This window comes from Sus scrofa, chromosome 7 (assembly GCF_054392235.1).
Source record: "Sus scrofa isolate SSC_HxYL_T2T_F1_AM1 chromosome 7, Sscrofa_HxYL_maternal_Yorkshire_Landrace_v2.0, whole genome shotgun sequence".
Lineage (NCBI taxonomy): Eukaryota > Metazoa > Chordata > Mammalia > Artiodactyla > Suidae > Sus > Sus scrofa.
This window is the reverse complement of record NC_139389.1, coordinates 65,464,136-65,484,250: the sequence shown is the minus strand read 5'-3', so window position 1 is coordinate 65,484,250 and position 20,115 is coordinate 65,464,136. Positions and strand designations below refer to the sequence as shown.

Below are 20,115 nucleotides of genomic sequence, written 5' to 3'. Positions count from 1 at the left end.
TTTTTTGAGACATAATTGGCAAATAAAATAGTAAGGTATTTACAACATGATGACTTGATTTACATAAATAATGTGAAAGGATTCCCCTCATCTAGTTAACCTATCTATTACCTCACATGTTTATCTTTTGTGTGTATATGTGTGTGTGAACATTTAAGTTTTCCTCTCTCAGTATTTTTCACTTATACAATACAGTGTTATCAATATAGTTACCATGTTGTACATAAGATGCTCAGATCTTATTCATCTTATAACTGAAAGTTTGTACCCTTTTATCAGCTTGTCCCTATTTTCACCTCTCCCCAATACTCTCTTTGAGTTTTTCTTTTTAATTAAAGTACAGTTAATTTACAATATTATATTAGTTTCAGGTGTTCAGCATGGTGATTCAGTATTTTTACAGATCATACTCCATTAAAAGTTATCACAGAATAATGGCTGTAAATCCCTGTAATAACAATATATCCTTGTTGCTTATCTATTTTATACATAGTAGTTTGTATCACTTAATTCCATACCCCTAATCTGCCTCCCCTCCTTCCCTCTTCCCTTTGGTCACCACTTCCTTGTTTGTTTTCTATCTAATGAGTCTTTTTCTGTATATATATTCATTTGTGTAATTTTTTAGATTCCACATATAAGTGATATCATTCAGCATTTGTATTTGTCTGACCTATTTCACTAATTATATTATTTTTTAGGTCTATCCATATTGCTGCAAATGGAGAATTTCATTCTTTTTTTAATGACTGAGTAATGTTGTGTGTGTGTGTGTCTATCACATCTTCTTTATCCTTTCATTTGTGGATGGGCTGTGGTTTGCTTCCACATCTGGACAGAAAATCAGTAAGGAAATGATGGCCTTGAAAGATGTAGTAGACCAGCTGGACCTAATAGATATTTACAGGACATTATATTAAAAAAAGTGGAATATTCATTTGTCATATATTTATTTTTGGCTGTGCCTGTGGCATGTGGGAGTTCCTGGGCCAGGGACTGAACATGTACTACAGTAGTCACTTAAGCTGCTGCAGCGATAAGGCCAGATCCTACTTGCTGCCACAAGAGAACTCCTGTTTCTGATTTTCTATTCTGCTACATGTATCTTTACATCAATACTGCTTTATCCTAATTACTGTACTTTATAATAAGTCATGAAATCAGGAAGTATGAATCCATAAGCTTTGTTCTTTTTTAAAACCATCATGTCTATTTTAGGTTCTTTGCATTTCCATGTAATTTGTGGGATCAGTTTATGAACTTCTCCCCCACCAAAAAGAGTCCTGCCAGAATTTTGATCAGAATTGCATTGAATGGGAGTTCCCGTCATGGTGCAGTGGTTAACGAATCTGACTAGGAACCATGAGGTGGCAGGTTCGATCCCTGCCCTTGCTCAGTGGGTTAACAATCTGGCGTTGCCATGAGCTGTGGTGTAGGTTGCAGACGCGGCTGGGATCCCATGTTGCTGTGGCTTTGGCGTAGGCCGGTGGCTACAGCTCTGATTAGACCCCTAGCCTGGGAACCTCCATATGCCGCAAGAGTGGCCCTAGAAAAGGCAAAAAGACCAAAAAAAAAAAAAAAAAAAAAAGGAATTGCATTGAATGTATAGGTTAATCTGGGAGAGACATGCCATTTTAATAATATGGAGTATACTGATCCATTATACTCCATTTATATATAAGTAGATATATATATTTGCATAAGCAAGGCATATATCTCCATTATTTTGGTCTTTGTCTTTGCATGTATTTTATGAAATTTATCTGCAGTTCCTATTTTTAACGCTGTAGTCAATAGTAATTTAAGTTTTTTCTAATTGTTTGCTCCTAATTTATACAATTTATTTTAGTGTATTACTTTATACCCTACAACCTTGCTAAACATACTAGTTCTAGTTTTATTTCTTAATTTCCTGTGTATTTTTTATTTTTTAACCTCCCTGTATTACACTGACCAGTATTAGTACAGTGTTGACTAGTTGTGATGAGAGCTTGACATCATTACCTTGCTCTTAATTTTAGGAAAAAAACATTCAATCTTTCACACTTAAGTATGCTATTACCTGTAGATTTTTCATAGCTGTTCTTTATCAGATTGAGCAAGTTCCTTTCTATTCCTAGTTTACTGAAAAATTTTTACCATGGACTTTGATTTGGTCATATGCTTCTTCTGTATTTGTTGAGAAATTATGTTTTGTTTGTTTTTTTAAACTCAAAATGGTGACTTTACTTGATTTTTTTTTCCAGATTTTCTGGGTTTTTTATTTTCAAGAAAATTTGGTTTCAGGTCCTGACTCTGCCGCATAGTACCTGAATGGTCTTAAGGGATCTCTTACCTGTCAGCTTATTGATCTTAAATTAGGAATAATTTTCCTTATATCTTGAAGAATTGCTAAAAAGATTAAATTAGGTTGTGCATAGAATGTACTAGTTAATGCCATCTCTGGTATAATGTACTTACTCTGTAAATTATTAGAATTTTGTAGAATCAACACATCCTATTTGGGTTCTGTTTAATTTTTCCTTAAGTCCCTAATGCATTTCTGCTGTTTTATTACTAATCCAAAAGTGCTATTAATCCAGTGATTTTTTTCCTGGTTTTAAAATGTGTATTTAAGTTCCACTGGAACTTCAGAAAACACGTCTTTAAGATATGTACCAAGTACGTTTATTTCAGCCCTATTAATATAATTAAGATATAATTTTTCTATATATACTTTTTGTGAGTTCTTGGAATAAATATAGTCATTTAAAATTTCTTAGTTCTTTCTTGAATACATAGATGGTTGAGAATAAGTTACATTATCGTTTGATAGTCACTATTACTGCAGCCAGAGTTATTCAGAACTCGACTTTTATCATTTATTTAAAAGTATAAAACTGGCTTTTATTTTCATTTTCTTAATGGTCTCATTGATTCCTTTTCAGTTGTAACATGTCTACTCATAATTACATTTTTGTTGTTGTTTAGAGAAAAAGACATCCTTTTTCTTATTTATGGCAGTATCTCTTTTCCTTGTGCTGTGTCCTCTTGCCTACCCTTGAAATTCGCTTCATCAGTTATCCTCCTGTGCCTGCTCCTTTGCTTTCTTCCTTTAGATTGGCTACTTCTGTACACCTATTGTATAGGTTACCTATTCTTCCCTTTTGGAAATCACCAGATTCCTGAAAAGAGTGGTCTGCACTCATTTCTACTGTCTCATCACTCCTGTCTTCTTAAATTCTCTATGATACCATTTTTCTTCTGTGCTATACAGTACTTTGCTTTTATAATGTTACTCTGTTATCACTAAGCTTAAAAAGCCTTTTCTGAATCTGTTCATTATTAACATTGTTGGGCACCTTTTTCTAGAATGCTTTCTCTGCACTGTCTCGATTTTCCTTCTGCTTGCTAACCAGTCCTTTATTATTTTCCCTTTTTCTTTTGCTGCTTAAATGTTAGTACCTTCAGTCCACCTCACTTATTCTTTCCCTTGAATATCACTGTCATTCTCATTGCTTCAACTGTCCTCTCTGTAGTGACTCCCCTATCTGCATTTTAACCCCACCTTCCCAGCAAAGCTCTAGATTTAGTTACCTATTGCTTGGTGATTGTATCCAATGGAATTCATCAGCTTCCCACCCCTGTATCCCAAATCATCTGCTTTTCCTGAAATTCATATTTCAGATAATGGTATCACTAGCCTTCCATTAACCTAGACTTGGAAAACGTGTGATCGTTTACTTTAATTCTTTGTTTTAATTAATTAATTTATTTATTGGCCATGCCTTCCACTCATGGAAGTTCCCAGGCCAGGAAGTAAACCCATACCACAGCAGCAATCTGAACCACTGCAGTGACAATATTGGATCCATCCTTAACCTGCTCTGCCACAAGGGCACTCCCATTGTTGGTTTTTTTTTAAACCAATTTTGTATATAAGGCACAAAAAATAGTCTTTCTCTGACTTATAAGTTCCATTTATATATTTAACTGAAGTTATACTATAATTCTGTAGTCTCTCACGTTTCCCTATTGCACATGCCACCAGTTTATTTTTTAATCTCCCTCCTAAATATTTGCATTTTATGTTCTTGCCTTTTGTCCTACTCCCTTAAAATTCATCTTCCTGAAGGGCATTATTGTATTACCTCTCAGCTTAAAAACCTTCAGGGACTTGCTGTTGTTTTTAAGTCTTGTATAATTGCTTTACTCTAGCTTTCTTTAATATTATTTTATATTTAGAATAGTGGCCATATTGTTATAAAAATGATTTATTCTCATTTTAAAGAATTGAAGCAGTATATAGCAAAGAAAACTCAAAATCCCACCTTCAATACATGTAAGGATAACTTGATCCCTTTGCTGTACAGTGGGAAAAAATAAATAAAAATAAATAAATAAAGTGAAAAAAAAAGAAAGTCCCTTCATAAAACATAAAAAAAAATCCCACCTTCAGAAATAGCTACTGTTTACATTACATAAATACTGTCCTAGATATTGCTTCAGAATAATGATCAGATTGAATGAATAGATAACTTTAGAAAACAGAATTATACTATCCATAGTACTTCTCAATAAGAAGAATTAATGTCTATTTTAGTTCCATTTTAAGAGAAAGAAGTGAAATGGAAGTAAAATTGAATTATTGAGTTTGTAAATTTTTTTTTTTTGTCTTTTGTCTTTTTTTAGGGCTGCACCTACAGCACATGGAGGTTCTCAGGCTAGGGGTCAAATCAGAGCTGTAGCTGCCGGCCTATGCCACAGCTACAGCAACACGGAATCTGAGCCGCATCTGTGACCTACACCACAGCTCACAGCAATGCCAGATCCTCAACCCACTGAGCAAGGGCAGGGATCGAACCTGCAACCTCATGGTTCCTAGTCGGATTTGTTTCTGCTGCGCCACAATGGGAACTCCCGAATTTGTAATGTTTCTATATCATAAGAAGCATTATTTTCCACAAGGTTCTTCTAAGGTTATGAAAAATTATGAAAAATATTAAGAGCTTGGAGTTATTATATTTACTAAACTCTCTCAATTTCTGACAATTTTGAAGGAATCCCTGCTAAAAGAAATGAGGAAATTAACACTCACATTTCTTTCCATCTTTATAATCTCCTTCCAACAATTATCATAGTTTTATTGTTTTTACATTAAGATTCATAGAATTTACATTTTGCTCTAAAAGTATAAATTCCACAGTTTAGTTTCCCTTCCGTATACAGTTGGACTCACAGTTTTCCTAATCCCCATTCATGAGTTCTTTGTTTTGACTTACTTGTATCTGGTTGGCTGAATTTTATTAACATGTAATTTTTTCAGGAAGAGCTTATTGTGATCTGTTCCTTGAGTTCTTAGATATCAAAGACCTGTGGCATTTCTGAGTACAGAGATCAGATTCATGTATCATGATATCTTTCCTTTAAAATTTTATAGGCATTATTCCATATTTTTCCAGGATTAACTGCTTCTGTTGAGAAGCCTGAGGCCAGACTCTTTTCTAACCCCCTTCTTTCTTGTCAGTGACTTGCACTTACTGCTAATAAGCTTAAAAAATTTGTTCTTGTTTCTTAATGTTTTGTAATTTAATAAGGATATTCTTGGTGTCAATCTTCTGAGTAAATTTTTCATGAAATAAAGTAGGCTTTCTCAATTTTCAGGTTTTATTTTTCCAGGAAAACATTTCTGTATTACATGTTGGAGTATTTACCTTTGTCTTTCTTCACTTTATAGATATTATGCTCGTATTAGGCCATCTTAGCTTGTTCTCCAATATTCAAAGGTTATTACTTGTATATAAATTTTCTTTTTTAAAGTCCACATTACGGTGATTACTATAATCTTCTGTCAGTGATTTGATTTTTACCATCTTCTGTTTTTTGCTTTTTCTAATTTAATTAATTCTATGACAGTGTTACTTTAGTCCTAAGTTTCCTTAACTCTTTAGTCATTTTATCATCTCTTTTGCACTTTTAAATTCAAGTTCTTGTCAACCTCTTTTACGTTATAAAGTTGGCCTAAGAAATTTTTAGCTGTGTCTTTGGTTATGTTGTCTCCCACTTAATTTCCAGAAAATTATCTTATTTACTTAAAGTTTTATTGAGATAACATTGACATATCAAAATTGTAGACATTAAGGTGTATAACTTGATGTTTTGGTATACATATACATTGTGGGATAGTCACTACAATCCAGCTAACTAAAATATCTGTAACCCCTACTTACTCTGTGTGTATGGGTGTGTGTGTGTACCTGCACAGAGATTTAAAAGCTATCTTTTTAACAAATTGCAAGAATACAGTATTGTTAACTATTATCATCATGCTGAATATTATATCTCCAGACACTCAATTTGTGTAACTTAAACTTTGTACCATTTGACCAACATCACAGGTTGGATTTTTTATTTCACTTTTTGTACCTTCTTCCCTCTGAATTTCATATTTTATTTGTTTTGTCTAAAGCCTTAGGTCCCCTTACATTTTCCTTTCATCTTGATTTTGCTTAACATGTAAGGCTTGATACAGTATGATTTACCTTTTCTTGAGCATAATTGTTTGTCTTATACTTTAAGTACAATTTGAAAATGATTATTAATTTACTTATGAAAGTGGCTGTATGGCAAAGTGATTGAGAAATCTTTGTTGGAACTGTATTCAAATGTTCTCATTTGAGATTTGTAACATATCTAGTGATAGGTTTTATTTCATCCAGTGTGGATTCCTGGTCTATGCCTGGTCTATACTTCTGTCAGACTGAAGTCAGCTCCAGTATTTAGTTCCCTGTTTCACTTTACCTTTTCAGCTGTAACATGCTCTTCTTCTGTATTTCAAGAATGAGAAATTTGAACCCAAATGAGATGTTATGGCATTTTATCATTAGCTATAATTTACTCATAAAAACTGTAGTCTTTAGCAAAACTTGACTGTTAGGAATCGATACATGTGAAGTTGAGGATGCATTTCAGAACCTGGTACCTAATTTTCACTCATTTAGTGTATGTTGAAGAAAAATGATTTAAGTTTTGTCATTTACAACTCATTAGAATAATGTACATACCTATTTAAATATGAATATAATTTGTATAATTGCAAATTACGGTGGTATTAAGTCGAACTTTATAGAACAATTTCTTTAAGAATTTTACTTTGTCTCTTAAAAGTATTTCAATGGCAGACCTTTATTTACTCTAAACCATTTCTTACTAAGTCCTATGGGTTTGCCATGTACATTGGATTATTATCCACTTTTGGAATATTATTGAAAGAAAAGACTATAAGCCATTCATCTTTTAATTCTATGCCTTACCACTGGTTTATATTACTACGTAAAGATTGTTAAGTTTCTTATTTTTGTCATGTGCCTTAGAATTAACTTGATTTGAAACTCACTTTCTCTGTTTTTTTTATTAAAGGTAAATGAAATTGCCTTTATAAATACCCTTGAAGCACAGAACAAGCGCCATGATGTTTTATCAAAATTGAAGGAATATGAGCAGAGGCTTAATGAATTACAAGAAGAGCGTCAGCGCAGACAGGAAGAAAAGCAAGCACGTGATGAAGCTGTTCAGGTAGAATTTTACTCAGCAAGCTTTTATTGTGCACCTTCCATTTCCTGTGGTCTGAGCTAGGTGCTGAGGATAGAAAAAGCAGTAAGACGTAACCTCTGTCCCCAAGGGTGCATGGTTTAGTATAGCACTATTTGTAAGTGTTAAATCCTATTGCCAAAAGAGTGTGTACTCTTTTAGATAGGGTTATCAGTGTTTTTGTCAATTTGAATCTCTAGTCTCAACCAAATGAAGGACTAAATTGCTCTGGAAAGATTATTATCTATTCTTTTCTAATTGGGTTGGGCAAGAGTATGTCCTTTCCTTCCATGAAAAATGAATTGTTTTCAACCAGTGTATATATATATAACCTTAAAGAACTGCGCAGTCTTTATGCTATGGCAAGGAGCACCTGTCATGTATTGAGCATTGTCACCAGGTACTTTAACCTCTGTAGCATATCCTAAGTTAGCTATCATTTTCAGGATGGGAAGAAAGATGGACGCTATTGTAATGTTTTAAAACATTTTTTAGATCTTTCTCAGAAGAAACTGTTTTAGATCTGCCTTGCCCATACAATAAGACTCTTAGGATCTGACATTTTTGATGTAGAGAACAACATTTGCAGTATTCAAATATAAATGCAGACATACTTTATCTATTATGATTAATATTTACCTATTCATTTAGTGATCATCTACTGAGTCACTACTATATATGTTGTGCTTTGCTCAAAGACATGAAAAAGATACATCCTTGTTCTCAATGGGGAGACATAAATGTAAACAAAACTCAACCCATTAGGATAAATGTAATAGTAAAGGCAGTTTGGGAAGCACAAAGGAGAACACTTTACTCAAATCAAGAGTGCCAAAGACATGAGAAAGTCAGGAAAAGTTTCCTGGAGGAGGTGGTGCCTCAACTACATATTAAAAAATGAGACAGATGCAAATGATGAGAAATAGGCATTCTTTGCAGAAGAAGATGTGGGCAAGTACTGCATGTAGCTGGGGATCTGACCATGAAGAGCTTCATTGTTATGTTAAAAATTAGGGATGTTATTAATATTTCATGCTTCTTCATGTCACTGGTAGTTTTAGGAAATTAGAGTAGCAATACATTTTTAGAGTTTCTTGGTTACTTTATGCTATTTTTGTGCACCAGCAAGAAATCCCATATTCGCCCCAATCTCTGTTTGATTAAAGTTCAGGGTCTGGTCTTAATCTGAGTGCCAAGCTAACTTAATGTTTAAAAATACAGGATGCTACTGTTAGAGAAACTTGAGCTTTATGTCTCAAAGGAGCAGTAAAAAATTTCATTTTTATCATTTACAATTAGTTATTCTCTAACTCATATTCTTAAATGAGTATATGAAATAGGATATTTATATTTTTAGTTTGAGCCATTCCTTCAGCTTTACTGCTGTTTCTTTTTCTGCAGTGGGACCATTTATTTTATAAAAATAATTGTTTCAAGAGTCCCTACTGTGGCACAGTGGGTTAAGAATCTGACTTCAGTGGCTTAGGTCCCTGGGGAGGTATAGGTTCAGTCTCCTGCCCTGTGCAGTGGGTTAAAGGATCTGGCATTGCCATAGCTGTGGCATAGGTCACAGCTATGGCTCAGATTCAATCCCTGGCCTGGGAATTTTCATATGCTACAAGTACAGCCAAAATAAGAAAAAAAATTTCAAAAATTGTATGTTACTTTTGAGCAACCAACAGACATTGATTATTCAGAGGTAAATAAGACAGGATATTTGCCTTTATGATAAAAAATATAACACAGTGTGAAAGTGTAGTAGAAGACTGTATAAACTACAGGGCTATCGTGGGAGGGGATAATTAGCTCTGTTGGTGGGAGGGGAATGTCAGGGCAAGTTCTCTGGCAGAGAGGACCTTTCTTACTTGTTTTTTTTTTTTTTTTTTGGAAATATATGACTAATAGTGTATATTTTCAAATAGACATTTAATTTTTCTGTATTTATTTTACAGATTTGGAGATTTGAAATATAATAGTTATCTTCTGTTTGAAAATAATGACTCATTGCATAATTTGGAAAATTTATTAAGGCTTAAAAGAAAGCAGTTCTTTTATTTTATTTTATTTTATTTTATTTTATTTTATTTTCCCACTGTACAGCAAGGAGGTCAGGTTATCCTTACATGTATACATTACAATTACAGTTTTTCCCCCACCATTTCTTCTGTTGCAACATGAGTATCTAGACATAGTTCTCAATGCTATTCAGCAGGATCTCCCTGTAAATCTATTCTAGGTTGTGTCTGATAAGCCCAAGCTCCCGATCCCTCCCACTCCCTCCCCCTCCCATCAGGCAGCCACAAGTCTCTTCTCCAAGTCCATGATTTTCTCTTCTGAGGAGATGTTCATTTGTGCTGGATATTAGATTCCAGTTATAAGTGATATCATATGGTATTTGTCTTTGTCTTTCTGGCTCATTTCACTCAGGATGAGATTCTCTAGTTCCATCCATGTTGCTGCAAATGGCATGATGTCATCCTTTTTTATGGCTGAGTAGTATTCCATTGTGTATATATACCACTTCTTCCGAATCCAATCATCTGTCGATGGACATTTGGGTTGTTTCCATGTCCTGGCTATTGTGAATAGTGCTGCAATGAACATGCGGGTGCATGTGTCTCTTTTAAGTAGAGCTTTGTCCGGATAGATGCCCAAGAGTGGGATTGCGGGATCATATGGAAGTTCTATGTATAGATTTCTAAGGTATCTCCAAACTGTTCTCCATAGTGGCTGTACCAGTTTCCATTCCCACCAGCAGTGCAGGAGGGTTCCCTTTGCTCCACAGCCCCTCCAGCACTTGTTATTTGTGGATTTATTAATGATGGCCATTCTGACTGGTGTGAGGTGGTATCTCACGGTAGTTTTGATTTGCATTTCTCTTATAATCAGCGATGTTGAGCATTTTTTCATGTGTTTGTTGGCCATCTGTGTATCTTCTTTGGAGAAATGTCTATTCAGGTCTTTTGCCCATTTTTCCATTGATTGATTGGCTTTTTTGCTGTTGGGTTGTGTAAGTTGCTTATATATTCTAGAGATTAAGCCCTTGTCCGTTACATCATTTGAAACTGTTTTCTCCCATTCTGTAAGTTGTCTTTTTGTTTTCTTTTGGGTTTCCTTTGCTGTGCAAAAGCTTTTCAGTTTGATGAGGTCCCATGGGTTTATTTTTGCTCTAATTTCTATTGCTTTGGGAGACTGACCTGAGAAAATATTCATGATGTTGATGTCAGAGAGTGTTTTGCCTATGTTTTCTTCTAGGAGTTTGATGGTGTCCTGTCGTATATTTAAGTCTTTCAGCCATTTGGAGTTTATTTTTGTGCATGGTGTGAGGGTGTGTTCTAGTTTCATTGCTTTGCATGCAGCTGTCCAGGTTTCCCAGCAATGCTTGCTGAATAGACTTTCCTTTTCCCATTTTATGTTCTTGCCTCCCTTGTCAAAGATTAATTGACCATAGGTGTCAGGGTTAATTTCCGGGTTCTCTATTCTGTTCCATTGGTCTGTCTGTCTGTTTTGATAAACACTGCCACACTGTTTTGATGACTGTGGCTTTGTAGTATTTCTTGAAGTCTGGGGGAGTTATGCCTCCTGCTTGGTTTTTGTTTCTCAGGATTGCTTTGGCGATTCTGGGTCTTTTGTTGTTCCATATAAATGTTTGGATTGTTCTAGTTCTGTGAAAAATGTCATGGGTAATTTGATAGGGATTGCATTGAATCTGTAGATTGCTTTGGGTAGGATGGCCATTTTCACAGTATTGATTTTTCCAATCCAGGAACATGGAATATCTTTCCATTTCTTTACATCTTCTTTGATTAAGGTTTTATAGTTCTCGGCATATAGGTCCTTTACCTCTTTGGTCAGGTGTATTCCGAGGTATTTGATTTTGTGAGGTGCAATTTTAAAAGGTATCGTATTTTTGTATTCCTTTTCTAATGTTTCATTGCTGGTGTACAGAAATGCAACTGACTTCTGAATGTTAATCTTATATCCTGCTACTTTGCTGAATTTATTAGTCAGTTCAAGTAGTTTTGGGGTTGAGTCCTTAGGGTTTTCTAGGTATAGAATCATGTCATCTGCATTCAGTGACAGTTTGATCTCTTCTCTTCCTATATGGATGCCTTTTATTTCTTTTGTTTGTCTAATTGCTGTGGCTAGGACTTCCACAACGATGTTGAAGAGCAGTGGTGAGAGTGGGCATCCCTGTCTTGTTCCAGATTTGAGTGAGAAGGCTTTCAGTTTTTCCCCATTGAGGATTATATTTGCTGTGGGTTTATCATAAATGGCTTTGATCATATTCAGGAATGTTCCCTCTATACCCACTTTGGCGAGGGTCTTGATCATGAATGGATGTTGGAGTTTGTCAAATGCTTTTTCTGCGTCTATTGAGATGATCATATGATTTTTGACTTTTTTTTTGTTAATGTGGTGTATGATGCTGATTGATTTGCGTATGTTGAACCATCCTTGTGAACCTCGGATGAACCCAACCTAGTTCTTTTCTGAAAGTAGTAAGAAGTTTTCTTTTCTCACTAACAGTTAAAAATTGTTTTGACCACTCAGAATTCTTTTGGTTTTAAAAATGTAGAAATTTCCTATGGATTTAATTTTCAGAGAAAAATTTAAAACCTATATATATTTGAGGTATACTGATATTAGAAAAAAATCCATTGGTAGTATATAACATATATATAAAACTAAAACAATTTTGAACTTACAGTATGTACAAGGCACTAATGCCAAGCATTTTGTAAATACAATGATAGTAAGGTCCTAACTTAAAGGATTCAAAGGCGCTCCATCTGCCTTACTTTTACTCTTGAAACATTCCCATAAATTAATCGTTAAAGGCAATGGTGATTCTTGTTTTTTGTAAGCAAAATACTAAGTTAATGCTGCCATCATGTATTCTCAGTTTGCCATTTTTGATATATAAATTATCAATGGGTTAGTTTTAAGCTCAGTTTCCTTAGATACTCTGCCTTGTCCTGTTGCCCTAATCTTTTGTTTTGTAGGCATAAAGGTGTGTGTGGGGGGTTGCAGAATCTTTTCTTAGGCTGCCATAAACACAACCTTGACTTTGGAATACAGTGCATGGGAATCTGAGAGGCTTCAGATGGCTTGAAAATTAGATAATCACCCCATTTCATTTGCTGTAGGTTTATATATTTATTTGTAAGCATATAGATTTATAATGAATATTATTTTATAAAGCTATGCTTCATTCATTTAACAGATGTTTGTTTATCTGTACAAGATGCTGTGGTGGGGTACAAATTTTCCTATCTTTAGGAAACTTAAATTTTAGAAAGGAAAATACTAGTGGAATTTACTAATTTTGCTTATTAGCTATACAATTACTAATTTTCTTTTCTACTCATTAACAGAAATTAGAAGATTGGATATTTTTTGAAGTCCAGTTATTTCTGTTAGTACAATATTGGAATATTTCTTACATCCATAAAAATAATCAGCAAATTGACATTTATGCATACAACTTAGCTACATTTCACATATACATAATTATTTTTATATAATATTAATTTATTTCACTTTTAAGATCAATTTATAATTTTTAAAAGCATATTCCTCAGGATTTTGGTCTTAAAAATATTCCTAAGCCTTTTGCATTTTATTTTGAACCTTATGTTTTCAGACATAATATAGATTTTTTTAAAAACTTCAAATAAATTTGAGTTTAAAACTTTTATGTTTTTTATTAGAGAAAATTCCTATACCAGATTCGTTTGTTTTTTACCCTTGAGTTTTTGAGATATTATATAGCTAAACAAGTTAAATACATATTATACTTAGTAATAAATAGCTATAACCAGTTCATGAATGGTATATCAGAATGTAAAGACGATACTTAGTCTTTTAAAATATTTCTGCAATAGGAACGTAAGAGAGCTCTAGAAGCAGAACGGCAGGCCCGTGTAGAAGAATTGTTAATGAAGAGGAAAGAACAGGAAGCCCGAATTGAACAACAGAGGCAAGAAAAGGAAAAAGCCCGTGAAGATGCAGCCCGGGAAAGAGCTAGGTACTTCACTTTTTAATTTTGATCTTGATGAATATTTTACATTGAGCACATATTCAAATCAAGTCTTTTTTTTTCTTTCTTGCTGTCTTTCCTTTTTTTTTTTTTTTTTTTTTGCTTTTTAGGACTGCACCCAAAGCATATGGAGGTTCCCAGGCTAGGGGTCCAATCGGAGCTACAGTGGCTGGCCTATGCCAGAGCCATAGCAATGTGGGCTCTGAGCTATGTCTGTGACCTACACCACAGTTCACGGCAATGCCAGATCCCCGACCCACTGAGTGAGGCCAGGGATTGAACCCACATCCTCACAGATACTAGCTGGATTTGTTTCTGTTCCACCACAGTAGGAACTCCCTCAAATCAAGTCTTAAAGCTATTTGCTGTCATGTAGATTTTTTTTTTTTAGAAATAGTCAGATATGCAGAATTGTTGTACTAAATTTTGATTTCCAGGAATTAAGACCTTGTATCAAAATGGAAGCCTTTTGAACATTTCTGTTGGATGGGAAACTTGATATTTCAATACATTTTGGTTGCAAGAAAGAGAATTTGATTCTGGCTAAGTTAAGCAAAATAAATTTTAAGGAAAATATTGGGAGCAAAAGTTCTAAGTTATAGTACCAGGCTTGGACATGGTCATGCATCAAAGGCTAAGTCACAAGAGCCACCGTGGTGGTCTTTTGATTGAAAGAGTCTGACGGTCAGCATGTTGCCACTCTGATTATGATAAATGATACTAAGCCATCCCTACCTTTTAAAATCATTTGTATAAGATACAGAGACACAGGAAAGAAATTGGCCAAACCCAAGTCCCTTTTGGTTGGTGTACACCTTGCTGACATATGATTTTTTTTCTGACCTCTTAACTGTGTAGCAGATTTGATGGATGTGAGAAGATAGCTCTTAGTAGTTTTCCTTTGCTTTTCTACTTGTCCACAGTTAATGGTAAGGCTAAGCAACTTTTGCATGCTTGTCAGCTACTCAGGTTTTTTTCATGTAAAGTACCTATTCAAGTTTTTTGTCATTTCTCTCTTGGGATCTTTATTTCTTTAATGTTTAAGAATTATTTTACTAGATGTTAATTATCTATCAGATATGTATATTACAGATATTTCTGTAGGGTGTGGCTTGCCTTTTCATTCTCTCTAGGATCTGTTTTCATTAACAAACTCTTGATTGTGGTGTAGTAAAACTGAATAAACTTTGTGATTTGTGCTCTTTGGTCTTGTTTATGAAATCCTTTCATATCCTGTGTCATAAGAAATTCTTCAAAATGTTATAGTTTTTCTTTAATAGTGAAGTCTTTATCTACTTAAAACTGATTTTATTGTATGATTTGAGGTACGAATCCAATTTCATTTTTTTCCATGGGGATACGCTGTTGTTCTAACACACTTTATTGCAGTTTTCTTACTGAAAAGTGGAGTAAGAAACTGCACTTTTATAGATTTCTTAATGATCTATAAAGCTTTCTAATACAAGTCAAGTTTCCATGTGTGTGTGTCTGTTTATAGGCTCTATATGCTTGTCTAGTGGTCATTTTTTTGTATCCTTTGCCTTAATTATCAAAGTTTTACAACATTCATGGTAATCCCTCACTTTATTTTTTATTAGGAGTTTCTTGGCCCTTTTGTATATCAACCTTAGTTTTAGTATCAGCTTGCCCAATCCTATACAAAAAATCAACTGTCAAAATTTTTCTTGGCATTGCATTGACTCTATAATGTGGGGAGATAGATATTTTTGAAATTGAGTCTTCCAATTTATGAACATACTACTAATTGTTTTTTTCCACTTATTTAGGTGTTTATAACTGTCTGTATAAAGTTTGTAACTTTGTTCTATAAACAGCTTTTGTATATATTCCTTTTTATTGTGGTAAAATATACTTAACGTAAAAATTTACCATTTTTAAGTTTACAGTTCATTGGCATTAGGTATATTTACATTGTTGTACCACCATCAACACCATCCATATCCAGAACTCTTTTATCTTGCAAAACTGAAACTCTGTATCTATTAAACAGTACCTCCACACTCCGTCCTTTCTCCAGAGATTGATGTCTGGCATTGACCATTTTATCTGTCTATAAATTTGATTATTCTAGATAATTCATTTAAGTGGAATCATGCACTATTTGTCTTTTGTGACTGGCTTATTTTACTTAGCATAGTGTTTTTAAGGGTGATCCATGTTGCAGGATATGTCAGAATTTCCTTTTCAAGGCTGAATAATATTTCATTGTGTATATATACTATATTATTCTTATCTCTTCATTTTGAATGGATACTTGGATTTCTTCCACCTTTTGGCTATAGTGAATAATGCTGCTTATGTAAACACAGGTGTACAAATACTTGCTCAAGTTCCTGCTGTTAATTCTTTTGAGTATATAGATAGCTAGAAGTAGAATTGCTAAATCACATGGTAAATTTATTTTCAATATTTTGAAGAATGCTGTACTTTTTTCCGTAGCAGCTGCTCCATTTTACATTCTCACTAACAGTGCAAAAGTTCCAGTTTATGCACATTCCCAACAATGCTTATTTTTTTAAAAATATGTGTGCTCGCTTTGGCAGCATATATGCTAAAATTGGAATGATATGGAGAAGATTAACATGGCTCCTACACGAGGATGACACGCAAATTCATGAAGCGTTCTATATTTGGGGAACTATATCTAGTCACTTGTAATGGAGCATGATGGAGGATGATGTGAGAAAAATAATGTATATATGTTTGTGTGACTGGGTCACTTTGTCGTACAGTAGAAAATTCACAGAACACTGTAAACCAATTATCATGGTAAAAATAAAAATCTTTTAAAGAAATAAAAGATTTCTGATTGCCAAAAAAATTTTTTTTTAAAAAACATGTAATAGCCATCCTAATGGGTTATGAAGTGGTATCTTAGTATGGTTTTGATTTGCATTTCCCTAATGATTAGTGATACTGAGGATCTTTTTTTTTTTTTTTTTTTCTTTCTTTTCTAGGGCCGCACCCGTGGCATATGGAAGTTCCCAGGCTGAGGTTCAAATTGGAGCTGCAGCTGCCGGCCTACACCACAGGCACAGCAACGTGGGTTCCAAGCCTTGTCTGTGACCTTCACCACAGCTCACAGCAATGCTGGATCCTCAACCCATTGAGTGAGGCCGGGGATCACACCCATGTTCTCATGGATTCTAGTTGGGTTCATTACCGTTGAGTCATGATAGGAACTTCGAGAATCTTATTGTTGGCCATTGTATATATTCTTTGGAGAAATATTTATATAAATATTTATATAAATCCTTTGCCCATTTTTAAGTCAGATTTTTTTCTTGTTGTTGAATTGTAGGAGACTCTTTATATATTTTGGATATGACCCAAATATTTTCTCCCATTCTGTGGATTGCCTTTGCACTCTATTGATAGTCTACAAAAATTTTTAATTTTGATGTAGTCCAGTGTATCTGTTTTCTTTTGTTGCTTATACTTTGGATGATATATCCAAGACATTATTGCCAAATCCAGTTTTAGATCTTATATTTAGGTCTTAGATCCATTTTGAATTGATTTTTGTATTTAGTATCAGATAATGGTCCAACTTCAGTCTTTTCCACATGAACTTTAGGATAGATTTTTCTTTTTTCCATTTCAACAACAACAAAAAATCCTTGAAACTGATAGAGAGTACATTGAACCTGTAGCTTTCTTTAAGTGGTATTGACATCTTAACAATATGAATTCTTCCTATTCATTTTTCTGTATCTTCTTCAATTTCTTTCAGCAGAAATTTGTAATTTTCGGTTTGTAAGTCTTTTTTCTCCTTAGTTAATTTTATTTCTAGTTTTTTTTTTTGTTTTGTTTTTTTTTTTTTGGTGGAGGATGTGGGCATCGACCTCGCTACCTCTCACAATGCCAGGGTTTTAATTTTTTTAAAGATAACTTTTATATAGGGTGTGAAACAAAAAAAATCCATATTTATTTATTTTCATACAGATATTCATTTATCACAGCACTCTTTATTGAAAAGATTAGCTTTTAACCATTGAATTGTCTTGCTTCATGTTCATGGTCAGTTAATCATAGGCATAAGGGTTTATTTCTGGATTCTATTCTGTTCTATTGATATCTATATGTCTGTTCTTACTCCATCATTACTATTGTGTAATGAAATTTATTGATATGACTGAACTTATGTCTGTCATTTAGACACTTGTTTTCCATGTCTCAATTTGTTTTTACTCCCTTACTGTCCTCTTTTTTGCTAAGCCAATACTTTTTAGTGCATCATTTAAATTTGATTTTAAAAACTGTATTATTTTAGTTATTTGCTTAGTGGTTGCCTTATTTATTACAACATTCATCATGGCTTATCCCAACTACTTCAGGTTAAACTTAATTTTGGTGAAATAGAACAATTTTATTCCAATATAGCACCGTGTCTTTTTCTTCTTCTAATGTTATTATCACATGTTATTATATCTATATATGACATAAACTCAATAATAGTGTTATGATTATTTCTTTGTTCAGTCCCACATCTTTCAAAGAAATTATAAGAAAATATATTTGTACATTTTTTATGTTTATCCACATATTTATCATTTCTAGTGTATTTCTGTGGATTCAAGTTCCCTTTTGGCATTATTTCTTTTTAGCTCGATGGACTTCCTTCAGTATTTCTTGTAATAGAGGTTTGCTTTCATTAAGTTATCTTGATATTTGCTTATCTGGGGATATTTTTATTTTGCCTTTATTTTGAATGGTAGTTGTGATGGATATAGAATTTTTGGTTTTTCTTTCAGTACTTTGAATCTTCTTACTTCTGTTGTTTCTGATGAAAAATCGGCCATTAATCAAACTGTTTTTCCTCTGTATATATGTTAAGTTGTTTTTTTTCCTGTTTTCAAAATTTTCTTTTTGTCTTTGTTTTTCACCAGTTTGACTCTGAATTGTCTAGGTAGATTCTCTTCATGGTTATCCTACTCTGTACATTGTTTTTCATCTAATTTGTGAAGTGTTTGGCCATTATTTCTTCAGATATTTAATTGTCATTTTTCTTCAGGTTTTTTTGAGTTGTAACAGTTTCTCATTCTTTCCATAGTTTTGATGACCTTGACAATTTAGAGTAGTGGTCAGGTATTTTTTAGACATTTCCTTATTTTGGATTTATATCTTGTTTTTCTCATGGTTAGATTGATAAGGTTATGGGTTTTGGGAGGAAGACCACAGAGGTGAATATGAATTACCGTTTTAAAAATGTCTAAGGTTCATACTATCGTCTTATCGCTGATTTTGTTAACTTTGATCACCTAGGTAAGTAGTATTTGTCAGCTTTCTTCACTGTATAATAGAAGAATTCCCTTCCCCTCTTGGAAGCAAACCACTAAGCATGGACTATGCTAAAGAGAAGAATTCCTATGTAAATTATTTACAGTTCTTCTGTAAATACGTAAAACCATTTATGTATTTATTAAATACATTTTTTGTGTCAACATGGACTCATTTACATTTGTTTTATACTTTGGTTTTTAGCCAGTATTATGGTATTTATTTTTTTGTTCAGATCGTTTCAGCTTTAGACATTGGGAGCTTTTTCATTTGACCTCTTTTTCCTTTTGACATACCTCATTATTTTGTTTTTTGAGTACTTCCTTTCTTTTTGGCTTCAGATTCATCTCATATTTTCCCTGCTTCACCTCTAGAATTAGCGATTTAAGGATTTGTAGTTCCTTTTGTTGGAAAGTTTTTAAAAAGTTGTTTCTCCTTCTCTGTTGAGATTCCTTATTTGTTGAATTATTGTGATTTTTTCCTTATTTTGGCATAATTTATTTTAGTTCTTATATTTATAATACTGTTTTGTAGTCCTTGTCTACTGAATCCAACATATGGTCTCATTCAGACATAGTTTCAGCTGACTGCTTTTTTCCTGATCATTGGCATCCTTTGTATGTCTCGTAATTTGTTTGTGATTTTTTTCCCGTCCTGTTTTCTTTGTCTTTGTGAATTTTTGCCTTTTCTATTCCATTCATGTTGTTTTATAGGATTTTAGAGGGGAAAAGAGATAAATGCATGTTTTCAAACTGCAGTGTTTAAATGATAGTCCCAGAGCTAGTATTTAAACCCATTCCTGGGTCCAGAAACCTATTTGTATACCTAATAATGCCTGTTGCTTCTTAAACATTTAATGAGCAGTAACATATCTGAGACTTAATAGGCATTAAGAAAAAATAATTTTAAGCCCCCCTTTTTTTTCTTTTTAGGGCCAAACTTGCGACATATGGAAGTTCCCAGTCTAGGGGTCAAATTGGAGCTACAGCTGCCGGCCTATACCACAGTCACAGCAACGCTGGATCCTTAACTCACTGAGCAAAGCCAGGGATCGAACCCCTGTCCTCATGGATACTAGCTGGGTTCTTAACCCACTGAGCCACAACAGGAACTCCTAAAAAAACACTCTTTAGCCTGTGTTTCCTAGTTGCATTTTTTAACCTCATGAAATTTGTTACTTCAAGCTGTTGAGTTTATAATTT

At 33.7% G+C, this 20,115-nt stretch overlaps 1 protein-coding gene and 1 non-coding gene across 8 annotated transcripts in view; both read left to right on the top strand.

Annotated features, from left to right (window-relative positions):
• The window catches only part of SCAPER (S-phase cyclin A associated protein in the ER), a 428,719-nt gene that overhangs the window by 116,586 nt on the left and 292,018 nt on the right, over positions 1 to 20,115 (top strand). For all 7 annotated transcript variants that reach the window (XR_014810514.1, XM_021099014.2, XM_021099012.2 and 4 more), the window contains 2 exons: positions 7,399 to 7,554; positions 13,458 to 13,600. Coding sequence is in view for 6 of the 7 variants with exons in the window: in XM_021099014.2 (XP_020954673.1) it covers positions 7,399 to 7,554; positions 13,458 to 13,600 (299 nt within the window). In the remaining variant the exon portion in view is untranslated. The remainder of the gene's footprint in view (positions 1 to 7,398; positions 7,555 to 13,457; positions 13,601 to 20,115) is intronic.
• LOC146401637 (U6 spliceosomal RNA) lies at positions 16,161 to 16,267 on the top strand. Its single transcript, XR_014811757.1, has one exon. It is a non-coding gene; the product is annotated as a U6 spliceosomal RNA (small nuclear RNA).